General features: G+C 38.3%; 1 protein-coding gene across 11 annotated transcripts in view; it reads right to left on the reverse strand.

The window, feature by feature from the left end:
* LOC125323529 (WD repeat containing planar cell polarity effector) overlaps nucleotides 1-12,984 on the reverse strand; it is a 149,534-nt gene that overhangs the window by 92,759 nt on the left and 43,791 nt on the right. For 8 of the 11 annotated variants that reach the window (XR_007202547.1, XR_007202548.1, XM_048298596.1 and 5 more), the window contains exons 3-7: nucleotides 10,400-10,484; nucleotides 8,672-8,716; nucleotides 7,823-7,873; nucleotides 5,333-5,403; nucleotides 5,023-5,082 (exon numbers count right to left, since the gene is read on the reverse strand). Coding sequence is in view for 9 of the 11 variants with exons in the window: in XM_048298596.1 (XP_048154553.1) it covers nucleotides 5,023-5,082; nucleotides 5,333-5,403; nucleotides 7,823-7,873; nucleotides 8,672-8,716; nucleotides 10,400-10,460 (288 nt within the window). In the remaining 2 variants the exon portion in view is untranslated. Of the gene's footprint in view, nucleotides 1-5,022; nucleotides 5,083-5,332; nucleotides 5,404-5,599; nucleotides 5,767-7,822; nucleotides 7,874-8,671; nucleotides 8,717-10,399; nucleotides 10,485-12,984 lie in introns of those variants that run through there. The other 3 variants (XM_048298590.1, XM_048298593.1, XM_048298592.1) reach the window with 3 other exon arrangements.

Raw genomic sequence — 12,984 nt, forward strand, 5'->3', positions numbered from 1 at the left:
ATTGAAGTACTGTGATGGGAAAAATAAAATCAAGGAGTTATCTCCAGAGCTTAAACAGTCACAAGGCGTTCCTAAATAAAATATGAAAACATGACTTCATACCTATTGGAAGAATAAGGCAGAAACTTTGTACTTGAATGCAGTTTGAGTAAAATGCTTGGACACCTGGTCATTCTACATGCTGGGAAGGAAGGGCCACTTAATTTCTGTGTTATTGAGGAGCTGAATGTGAAGACTTTGGTAGAAGGGATTACGTATTTTATACGCAAAAAGTTTTTCTCCACTGAGCAAGAAAGACATAAGCAGCAGAGGATACTCAGGGAAAGACTTAGCCCTTCCCCAATAGCAAAGTGCTCCAATACGTATTTGAGTTAGTTTTTATTAAGCAAAGGACTTAAGTACAGGTTCATGACTTATGGACTTTAGTACAACTTAAGCATCTACTTAAGTGGATCCCTTTATCCTCAGAAGCCTGAGCCCTTGACTCCTCATTCATGCAGCTCAGCTGCTTATCAGCCCTTCTACCTAAAAAGATACCTGTGGAGAAAAGCCAGGATTTGCTTCTATCTGATTGAAATTGGAAGAGAGAATATGCCTGTAAAAAATATTGCTGCAAACTGTTTTCCCTTAGAGAGCCCAACTGACAAAGGAATATGCAAAAGGAGAAGAGAATTGCAAAGCAATTCTTGTTCAAGCAGGTTCCCAGGGTTTTTCCCCACCTCTTCATTCCAGATTGCTTTCTTAGCCACCCCACTGTAATTACAGTGTTGCATGCCTTACTACAGATGAAGTTATTGTTGTTACACGTTACTGTTTCACAATAATCAATGCATTTGTACTTCTAGCTCCAAATATCTAAAACCATACAACACATTAATGGTGGTGATCAAAAGCAACCAAAAGAATTTAAAATGAGGGCAGTGTTCCTCTTGGTAATTGGGGATGAGTGCTGGCTTCTCATGTATTCTAGACAGAATGTCTTGGTTTTGGTATCAAATGTGTTATGTCACCATGTGTCTTGCTAAATCAGTTTGCTAATGGGCATTGTAGCTGATAGAACAAGCCAGAAAATATTGCTGTGGACCTCAATTCAGAATCCAGTTCTAAGTATGTTGACAATGGCAATAGAAAAACTATTTATATACATACATAAATTGCAACACAAATACAACTAAATGAAATCAAAACACGTTAACAAAGTATACATAAATCTTTTTCATTAGCAGGTAACAGATATGATTCATAGCTAGTTCTTGGCTTTTATACAATAAAATGTAGGACAAGGTTGGCATGTGTTTAATTTAACATCATAATGCAAATGTAAAACTGAAAAAATTTGGAAATCAAATGTTTCAGCCAGATCTCATTTATTTTTACTGCCTTATATTGTAAAACCAAACCTTAACCAATGGCATCATTTCATAGGAAGATTTCATGATTTTGTGGCAAAACTTCAAGGCATTCCAGAGAATTAGAGAAGGAGACCAAGAAAAGAAGCAGCCAGAGCTGAGCTGAGTAAACTCAACCATACTGATAAAATTAATTGCTCAGGTCATTACTCCTTGGCAGGGAAAGCTGAGGAGTACAGTGGCATCTTATTGTAAAGACTTCTTGTCTTTTTCCTGTCATCCTTCTTTTATGGTCTATTTATTTTCCTTTGACATCAGCTAACTGAAGATTACAGGATTATTTCAACAACTCAGCACAGGTCATCAAAGTTGGGGGTCAGAAGTACCATACAGAAATGGTGTGGGTTCAGATCCTATTGGAACAGAGCTAAAGAAAAGACCTCAGTCCTTTAGGATTCAACTAAGGTCTTTTAAATATGAGAGCAAGCTCCTTGACAAAATTCCCTGTACTGTCTAGGTTATGTTTACATGAACTGCCACATCATCTATTTCAGAAGCTCTAAGCAGTGCTGGAATGTATACTTAGGACTGCAAAAATAAAGGCCATCGGGGTTCTTTTGGCCATGGACAAGGAAGAAAATATGAAACTTCCAATGCACTGATTGGGCCCCAAAAAAACCCATAATAGGATAAATTTTGATGCATAAAATGAAACGCTAAGAAAGGTAGAAAGCCAGGCCATCATTATGGTCGTTCTAAGCAAATTCGTATAGAAAAGCCAACTTTGAGAAATAGACTCATGCAATGGACAAGATAATCTCCAGGCAAAACAACTGGATTTGTCTCTGGGGCATATGCATGAAGTCTAATTGGCCATTTGCATGTAAACAGTTAACATGACAGCACGCTTATTTTTAGCTGATGCGTGTTTAAAATAACAGCCGCCAATTTTTGCCTGTGGGCCAGTTCTAAGATGGAAGTGCTGGAGGAAGGGTGAGGAATTAAGAATAGTGGTATTTAGGTTACAGAAGGGACACTGGAAGCAGCCCTATGCTTGTTTTTCACAAAATCTAAGGGAAATCATACTACTCTTTTAAAGAATAGTCTTGTTTTCATTGCATCACTTTTCAGTTTTCTTTCCATTTGTCTTGCTCAAGGTACAGCAGCCATTGAGTTTTTGGATGCCACATTGCTACTACAATACAAAGGGAACTGCTCCTGCTTCAGCTACAGATAAACATTTAATGAAAAATGGGAAAATGTAGCTGTTGAGTTAAATATTTTAATTTCTATAAAGCAGCTTATTTGAAATTGTATTGCTACTAAAAACAAAGGCAAAATAGATACTATAATTAAACCATATACTCAAATTTAGCCCAAAACATTGAAATTATGATAATCAGGGTAACTTCCTACATGTTCATGCTGTTTGTCTGTAATGTTGCTTTAACTCTCCAGAGTTAATGCAAACATGGACTCCTACCACTAGCTCTGGTATTCATCCAAAAAAGGCTGTGAATACAGCAGTGTTATGCCACAGATGACACCATTGCATGGTAAACACTCTCTGCTGAAACAGTTAATTAGTATTCTACTTAGAAGTAAAAAATAAATATACATCTTTTCCAGAAGCTTCAGAACATTTGCATCGAAAAGGTACAGTCCAATTATTGCTGCCAAATGCTCAAAGACAGATGAGCAGCAGAAAAACAAACCATCTGACATCAAAATTGATAGAAGACAGCTTTTCTGTTCTAGACTCTTCCAAATGATTCATTTTTCTCCATTTTATTTTCATTTGCTGGAGGTCTTTTATTTTCAGGAAGACAGAAAGTGAAATAACACAATTGTTTTGGCAAAACATTCTAACCCTTGTTGGAGACTTCAATAATCAGTCACTATTAAACAAAACACATTTTGTTTTGAGATTGAGAAACCAAAAGCAGAATTTAAGGACAGGGAAATTACTATGATTTTTATCTATAACTTTCACTCTGGTTATGTTATAACCTATATAATCACTTATACTCTGGCCTTAGCAGCCATCTAAAAAAACCCCTCAAATACTAAATTTTTTAAACTACCCCTTTACATGGTTCAATACCTAATATACTAGGATGAAAACACCCATCTCTTTTCTTTTCCATCTTGTAGAAGAAATAAGTTAAATTGTATTCATCTCATTCATGTTGATGTAAGCCTGAAATAGCTTAGAGTGTGCTAAGTCAAAAAATAAAGAAGAGTTTTATACAGAACTGATAGTGAGCCAAAGGTGTGTTATATTGTAAAGGCAGGATGACACATCCTGGCAAGAAGTTTACTTTTCCAAAGTATGTATTGTATACGCTGCAGGTGGTTGCTGCTGAATGGGAGGGGAAGGAAAATGATAAAGGGAGAATGGACAGGGAGAGCAAATGAGAAGACAGCAAACTGGGAGGCAAATGAACGCACTCACACCTAATTGACTTAGTATTTCTTAACCAAATTTCTTTCCTAATCAGAACAATAATGACATGAAAAAATTATTCCCCCAATTAGCATACAATTAATATTTAAATCAGCTCTAGAAGATTAACATTCACAGATGTATACTATGTAATTTGTATGTGAATGATATACATTTACTAGCAGTAAGATCTGATAGGCAAATGTAGCTTAGACAATCATATTTTTATAATTTATATGAAAAGACTACAAACCATCTGGCATGTCAAGTATTTAAACATTTTGCTATTCTTCAAGGCATTTCTGGAATTTTAGCTGTACAGTGTTCCGATATTTAACAAACATTCTGCTGACACACATTTGAAACTACTTGAATAAGAAGAAAAAAATTATGAGTCTGAAAAAGTATAAAAATTAGAAGACAAAATTCCTTTTTTGAAACAGTAATATTGACAAGTATTCCACATGCCAAAGCAGTTTCAAATATGATGCATTTTTCTCATGAAGGTTGTATAAACATATAAAATTCACTACATATGCTTTTCAGAAGAAGCACATGATTGTGGAGCACATCATGTTCAGCTCTCCTCCCTGCCCTACTGTTCTGTCTTAATGAGGATGTGAAAAAGGGTTTCTTGTACACAAAATGTGGAACTCATATAGCTGGAGAACATAACTATATGTGTGCCACATGTCACAATATCTTTTATTCCATGACTTGATTAATGATCTAGTTGGTTTAGAATTATAACTTCCCTCCCATATTACACAAGCATAAAGTAAAAAGATTCGTGACAGATATGTAAATAATTAAGACATAAAAATAATATAACACAGATTCCAGACCTGTCTATATATTTTAATATATAGCTGCTCCCTCAGCCTACTATTTTGAGGTACAGGATGTTTTCAGTTTCCCCAAACAATAATAGTAATAATAACAATAATTAACAATAATAATAGTAATCATCATCATCATCACCATCATCTCACAGACTCAGGGCCCTTTAATGTAATTTCTTTGTGTTGATAAACCCCAGGCTTTTTACTTGAGGCATGTATTTCAGGGTAGAAATTTAAATAAACCAAATCTACGTAAGAAGGGCCAACATATTTTTAAAAATCCAGTGATTTTTTCTGTTAACATTTTAATATTACTGCTCCTGTCACTGAATGGCTCTTCAGCACCACTGACTGAACACTGCAAGACCTTTTGATGACACTGTACCTGGCAGGTATGTTTGTTCTTCCATTTGCTCAGCACACATGGACTGTTCTGCATTAAGTCCTAAAGGACAACAGAAAACAGAGAGTGGAGTTGGCAGCACACATTGTCACTATCAGTTAACAGACTTCTGATTTTCAAGTTTACAGATGAAAAATGCCACACAAAGATGCAGCTGTTTTAGAAGAGCCCACCAGACAAAAGCACATTTATCATCACTGGGAGAGTTGAATCTTTATGAAAATTAAAGCTGTTGAAAGAGGTTTGAAAAGCAGATTAGCTGTTGCTGTGCTCAAAACTTTCTGAACCATACCTCTACCTCCTTGAGTGCATCTCTCAGTTTGTCTGGTCGCTTGGTTTTCAGGATCCAAGGATAATCTCGAGCTGTCAAATAAAAGTGGGAGAAAAAAAATAAACAAGGTAGAGAAACGTGTATATATAAGTGACTGTATATATATACATGTAGGTGTGTGTACAAACATACATTTATATTTGTAATTTTTAAGAGTTCTTTGAGTTGAACTTCCTTTTCTGTGGAAACTCCAAGATTTCTATGAGTTACCTTACATATAAAACTTACCTACAGCTGGAAGGAAATGGCTGTAGTTTCTATTGCCAAAGGATCTGTTTTTGGAAGGCTCAGTCATAGGAACAGTCGGCATGCTCTGTCCACACTGACCATGACTTCCCCATGGCAATTGTGTGCAAAACTCACCCAGCTGCTAAGCACTTGCAGTGAAAAAGTATCTGCTGTTCAGTACTTTAACTCAGTTTCAAGTCTCAAGCATCCTAAACAGATTCTATTCTTCTGAATTAACATTTCATTGCCTAATTTAAAAAAGCAGGCACTAACATGTCTGCAAAATATATATGCATGAATATATGCATATATAGAAGTATTAACAACAAGCAATTGTGAATGCCATAACTTATGGAGTATAGTTATTTATAGGGTGTTCTTGAAAATTTGGTCTGAACAATCTACCAAGTCAAGCAAAGATGAAACTGCATGACTGCTGAAGTCCTTTAACAAATTTATTAGTGTTCAGCACACTATTGTGAAAATTCCGGCCTAATACATTAATTCTAGCAACCAGGAGGCAAAGCTTCCTCTGGAGTTGCCAACAATTGGCTTGTTTCATGGCTGAGAATCAGGCTCTAATAACTTGTGAAATTTCTTCATATAAAAGTGAGCAGTTTTCTGTTCATAAGTGTACAATAAAAACCATGAGAAACTAGAACACATTGTTTATAACCTATTCCTATTTAAAGGAAACCTGATGAAAAGTTTTGAGCTCCAAGCTGTCAGTTTGTATGCCAACTTCCAGACTGAATGACTTAGCAGTTATGCTTAAACCTCCCTGCAAAAAGGAGCTTACAATAGAAGTGCTATAGAGTGAAAAAATGAAGGATTTCATATATCAACAAAAGAGGACACCAGCATACAACTTCTCTTTGTGTTTCATTGGACTGAAGCCAGCGTTGGTGGAACTGTTATGATAATATTAATTAGGCATGTAAGATCACATTTTCAATGGGTGCCTTCATAAATACTGGAATATTTATCCACATATGCAAAATGGGAAACTGCCTGGACAGATACCAAACTATCTGTACAAATCAACAGCTGTGAACAAAGTTCCCCAGTGCTCCTCCTTCCAAAATGTGCTGTGCAGGCTTTGTGCCGGGGGCACCCCTGCATTTCCAGGGACAAGGTGCAGCAGCTTGAGTCCCTTTTGCTTGTCACACGTGCAAAAGGCACCACTGGGGCTGCTGGTGACAGGGTTTATCTGGGCCTGCTCCTCCTTTCACACATGCAGCGCCTGTGGGATAGCACCACACTGAGCACAAGGGATGCAAACCTGTGAGGCTCCTCCCTGCCTCTAACCCTCCCTCACCTTCCCAGAGCTGCACTGATCCTGTCTGACACAGAATTCTCTGCAGCGGGTGTGGATTTGCCACATGGCTGCACCTTCACACCCATCCCCAGCGGGGCTCCAACCTGCTCCAAACACACCTAGCAGTGCTGGAAAGAACTAATCCTTGCAGATCACATTTTGCCTTCATATGTATGCACAATTCCATGGGAATTTTCATTTGGATAAACTAACAGCATAGACATTGCTTTGTGAAGTTGTCTAAAAAATCATTAGATTTTTCAGAGTTGTCATGTAATAATGTTTGAACATTAATGAAAGCTCTGAGCAAAGCAGAAGTTGTAAAACTCGAGTTAAAGAAAAGTTGTACTACTATAAAAATCTTTAACTGTCACAGTACTGCTGTGTGATAGCATGAACTGAAACTGCTTTTAACCACGTAATGCAGGGACAGTGTAAATGATTCAAAGCTAAAACCGTTCTTTGAAGGCAGCTGATTATTAATTGGGAATTTGATTTTGGCTGAAAGTATTTTAGTTACAATTTTCAGTTTTAAGGCAGTTGGTGTTGCAAGTCAAGAGATGATTTGGAAAATGTTTATTGCTCATCTGCTAAGTAAATTTCATAAAGAAAAATCTGGATTATTTTTGTGATTCCTTTTGACAATAGACTTGAAAAGCAATACACACTACCATGCTTAGTGACGGGAAGAAACCAAACAGATCGCAAATATACCAGGATGGAATAATTATAATTTTTCAATTGTTTTGGGCTGTATAGTTCTGTGATCATCAGTCTTAGATGACATGTGCAGAAAGTTACATTGGAAGCAGTCTGAGTTTATTTTAATGCTGTTCCAGGGGCATCACTAATCCAAATTAGCAATTTGGTCTTACTGTAAGAAGAAACCCAGAAAATATCCTTACATTCTGCTAGCTTTTGCCTCTCTTCTAAGTAACTGTGCTTCATCTGTGATGCTAAAGGAAAGAGGATGAAGAGATGAATTAATCCTTACAACTGCTGTCAGCAAATATTAATATTAGAGAGAGGACTAGCACAGTTGGATAAAACACAGAAATTTCCAAAACAATCAAGGCAGTCCCGATGCTTTCACCCTGCAAGTCAGATATCTTAAATTCGCAGTGAAAGAAAGGCTGCCACAGCCGCGCAGGTGGGCTGGCATCGCAGAGCCCCAGGCTCGCCAGGCACGGAGCGAGGTGAGCCGGGTCCGTCGGTCCGTCAGCACAGCCGCGTGTGAAACACAGCACTCGGACGGGCGAAAAGGGGGCGGAACTCCAGCCCCACAGCCCCTTCGGACCGTGGGGAGACTTGCAGGATTGCCATGATTAATCAGATAAAGGAAAGGGATCGCTCGCCCCGGAATGGCCATTCCGGAGAGCAGGCAGAGATGCCCTCTGTTGGGATCCCGGCGATCACCCGGCCGTGCACTGGGCTCCACACGACACGAAGTATCTTAAAATCCGTAAGAATTCAGGGTGTAAAATCCCAGTGAGGTTTCTAGTTACATAACGGTTTGTTTTATGTGAATATTTTTGCCTTCTTTTTTTTTTTTTTTTTCTTCTGTGGTTTAAAAAGTTTTAAAATATTCCTATGTAAGCTGGGGTAGAAAAACTGTGTTTCTTTACCCCATAGAAATACAGAGGCATATACTAACAAGAAATTTGAAGCTGCATTTTTAAGAGCAAGCAGTTGGTGTCAAAAATTGAACATCTTGAAGTTTTGTTTAGTTTCAGTTATGGTTATTTATATTTTACCTGGTTCTTTCTTGGCATAGTACTGGTGGATCCCAATGTCTTCATCTGTACAATTAAATGTAAATACATTAAATTATGGATGTGACACTAGAAACAGAATGCAACTTAGAAAGCAAAGTTCAGCACCTCAATTTTTGCCAGCTAAAGCAGTGTTAGGTGTTAAAACACAAGCACAGTATACAGCCTGAATACCACCAGGACTTTCAAGAACCAGCAGACAAGGCATGAAGAAGGATGTGACAAGCCCTTACATTTATTTGGAGCTGTGATTTCCTTTAAATACACTTTGATTCCCTTCCAGCTGCACACATGCAAAAGTATTTTTACCACCTCCCTAATTAGCGTATTTTGTGTTCTTTCAGAAGGAAAGGTAAGGATCATGGTGAAAAGTGTATCTTGGAATAACTTAAAATGTTTTCTGATGCCTGACACAGCTGAGCTAAAGACAACAGGTTGGGGTATTTTTTAAGATTCAAGAACTCATAAAGCTGCTCTCTCAAAGGATTCAATATTCCTAATCTACAGGTATTATTGTCTACTTGGTTCCTGTGGCAAAGAAATTTGGATGTTTCAGCTGCATAAGGACTGCAACTCCACCAGTCAGTTCCTGATGTGGCTGACATGTAAAGACTTAGGGGTGCCTTGGCAAGCTCCATCGGGTAGGTCCAAGTATAGCATTATGTTGCATCATTTAAAAATAATTAGTCACTGCATCCATGTCCTCCTAAAGTCAGACAGGAATATTCCATGGGGAGAAATTCCTTACAGGGAAAAAAAATGTGGGAAGGTACTGAAATGGCAGGCAGGTTTTAAACCAGGACATCATCCTCCCTTCTGCCTCCGAATTTTTGAATGAGGTGCCTAGGCAATGAATAAATGGAAGCAAGAAAGTCAAAAGTGGAAAATAGGCACAGTACTCCACAGCAGAGCTTTAATTACAATAAATCACAACTGTGTTTTTACTTAAACCATCAGATTTTTCTGTGAAATAGAGCTTTTGATGTTTTGATACTATTGTTGACATAGAACAGTTCTCACACAAAGACGGAATGTCAAGGCACACTGAGTCAATATTTGAATAATAACATTCAGCTGAATATCAATTGATCATTCAAAATAATATTTCAACAAAATTATTGTATGGTACAATTGACATGATGTGTCATAAATAATATTTTGATGCGGTCCACTTATAAACCACTGGGGTTTTTTTAGAACTATATTTTAGGAATAGCAAGGCAAGATGAATGAAGGTAATTTATACATGGCTAGTAATTAGTCATATGTCTTTTGGAACAATCAATTAATAAGACAAATATATCCTTGTAAGTATGAGATTTCAAGTAATCATGTAAAATACCCAGAGCATGCAGTATTCTTTTATTTTCACACTGAGTACAAATCACAATGCCTCTGCAGTTCACTTGACTGTGGACCATTGACCCAAACTGGTCATTAAACTGAAGCCCACAGCAAAGCAGGCCACAGCTTCCTGAGAAGGGAAATACATCCAGTCAAATATAATCTTAACATCTTTTATTTGAAACAATGCTCCAGTTCTATGACAAGAAAAGCAAAGAAGCTGACCGAATTCGAACACTGTATTGCTGCTAATTTTCTTTCTCCTAAGTATAAAAACCACTTCATTTGAGTATTCAGAATTTTATATTAGTTTAATATCCATCAATAAGCTTCGATGTTTTGTTTTAGTAACAGGTAACAGCTCACCTCTAATATGCAAGTTGGTCTTCAAAGACCACAGAAACATCTCCGTCAGGCAGAAGGACATCTGGTGACATATGGAGCCTTAGCACTAGCAAAAGAAGGAAAGAAGCTGCATGAGCCAATTTCTTACCCTCTATCACCAGTGAAACTGCAAATATTTTGGAATCTAAGTGCTAGAAGAACCTAGCACCAATGATATTTTGTTATATGTAAGCTGTAGTTTTTAATCGCAATTAAAATGAATAATGCATGGGAAAAAATAGGCTAAGTAATGTAATATGAATATATACACATCATACACAGAGAGAAATCAACATTTCTTTAAATGTACAACTGCTCTCACTATAAAGCAAATAACTTTGTGCTTGATGCTTCTAATATACACATTATCATCTATTTTTACTGTATGGTTATTACACTGACATATGCAAAACTGAATCCACTACTTAAATATCTGGTTTAGATATGAGAATTTGACTTTCAGGCCAAATTTTTTAAACTCTGTACATTGGGAAGTGTCGATATAGTCAAGAAACAGTTTTGAACACAATATTTGCAGGCATTAGTTATAGTATCAAAACAAATTATGCCTTTCTAAAAAAAAAAAACCCAAACCACTTAGAATACATCAATTAGAACTGACAAAACGACAGATGTGAAGCATATAGAATATGAGTTGAAGTATCATGCACATTATTATTAAATGCTTGCTAAGTTTTTTTGAACAATCCATCTGACTATTCCCGATGGAGGACGTGTTGTGTTTCAAAGGAGCATTGAGAGTCTTCCTAGACACAGTAACCAGCAGACTGTCCTGAGTGATTTCCAGCAGTCATAAATGGGCCACCAGAACAATTACTTCCACTTTTTCTGTTAAACCTGAGGATCCACTGAAAGCTGGACTGGGCAGGGGTGTTCACACAATGCAGCAACCTTTAGAACCACTGTTAGTATGGTACTATATTTAAACTTTTTTTTTTTTAAGGTAGAATCTTCATTTGGTTCCCATGAGTGCCCTTTAGAAAATGAATCAATTTAGATAATGATTGCAGAATTTCTATCACATAGAGGATGAGACCTTTATGTCAAGAGTGCTGTGATGAAAAATATGTGCACGAATCTCGGGCAGCACCAAGGAAGCTGGGAGACCTTGAGGTATTATCACTCAAGCTAACGTGTGTGTTTGAAGAACTGCCTAATCCACTGAAATAGCACCAAGTGGAAATAGCATTTTCTTTCCACTGATCCTCAAATGTACAAAAAGTCTTGCTGACTTAGTAAATCCCATAGTTCTATCAAAAAAACCCACAAAAACAAAATAGCAGAAACAAACAAAAAAGCTCACAACACAGAACACACACCTAGTAAATGGAATATACCTTCATCTTAGGTGAGAATGAGGTCTGGAAAAAAATGCAGGATTAGTAGCATGGTGGTCTGTTGAACAAGAGAATAATTTTTGGTACAAATATAGATGAGGGCAGCCCCTCTTTTTACATGTAGACTAAAGTAAAAGGAGATTGTACGTTGTAATTTTATCTGTTTTCTCATTTTGTACTTACTTACTTTAGCAAGAGAAACAAAACTTGCATTCCCCAGGGCCCATAGATACTAGATTAGAATCTCTCACTAACAGGAAGTCATCAAATTGAGTGAGCTTCTCAAAATCCTATCATGGCTTGACTAAAACAAAACCCACACACCTTCGAAGGGCAGATTATCTGTTCAGCAGGAGAGAAGGTACATCTGCCCTGAAGCAAGGTGAGGTGGGGTGACCCCGGCTGGACACCAGGTGCCCACCAAAACTGCTCTTCTTCCCTGCTCAGTGGGACAGGAGACAGAAAACAGAATTAAAGGCTGCAAGGTGAGATAAGGACAGGGAGAGATCACTGACTGTCTACCATCATGGGCAAAACAGACTTGACTCAGGGAAATCAGCTTAATTTAATACCAAACAGGATAATGATAAATAAAATAAAATTTTAAGAACACCTTCTACCCACCCTTCCCTTCTTCCTGGGCTCAACTTTACTCCTGATTTCTCTACCTTCTCTCCTCTGGTGGTACACAGGGATGGGGAATGCGGGCTGCAGTCAGTTCATCACACTTTATCTCTGCCACTCCCTCCTCAGGGGAGGACTCCTCACACTCCTCCCCTGCTCCAGAGTGGGTGCCTTCCATGGGGTGCAGTCCGTCAAGAACAGGCTGCTCCAGGATGGGTCTCCCATGGGATCACAACTCCTGCCAGCAAACCTGCTTCAGTGTGCGCTCCTCCCAGCGCAGGGCCACAGGTCCTGCCAGGAGCCTGCTCCAGCACGGACTTTCCATGGGACCACAGCCTCCTTAAGGCTGTCTGCTCCAGCACGGGGTCCTCCATGGGCTGCAGGTGGATCTCTGCTCCCCTGTTGACCCTCATGGCTGCAGGGGCACAGCTGCCTCACCATGCAGGGAGAGCTCTGCTCTGGCACTTGGAGCACCTCCCCACCCTCCTTCTTCACTGGCCTTGGTCTCTGCAGGACTGACTCTCTCCTATATTCTCACTCCACTCTGCCTGGAATTTGCTCTTGCACTGTGACTTTTTCCTCTTC

This window comes from Corvus hawaiiensis, chromosome 3 (genome assembly GCF_020740725.1).
Source record: "Corvus hawaiiensis isolate bCorHaw1 chromosome 3, bCorHaw1.pri.cur, whole genome shotgun sequence".
NCBI lineage: Eukaryota > Metazoa > Chordata > Aves > Passeriformes > Corvidae > Corvus > Corvus hawaiiensis.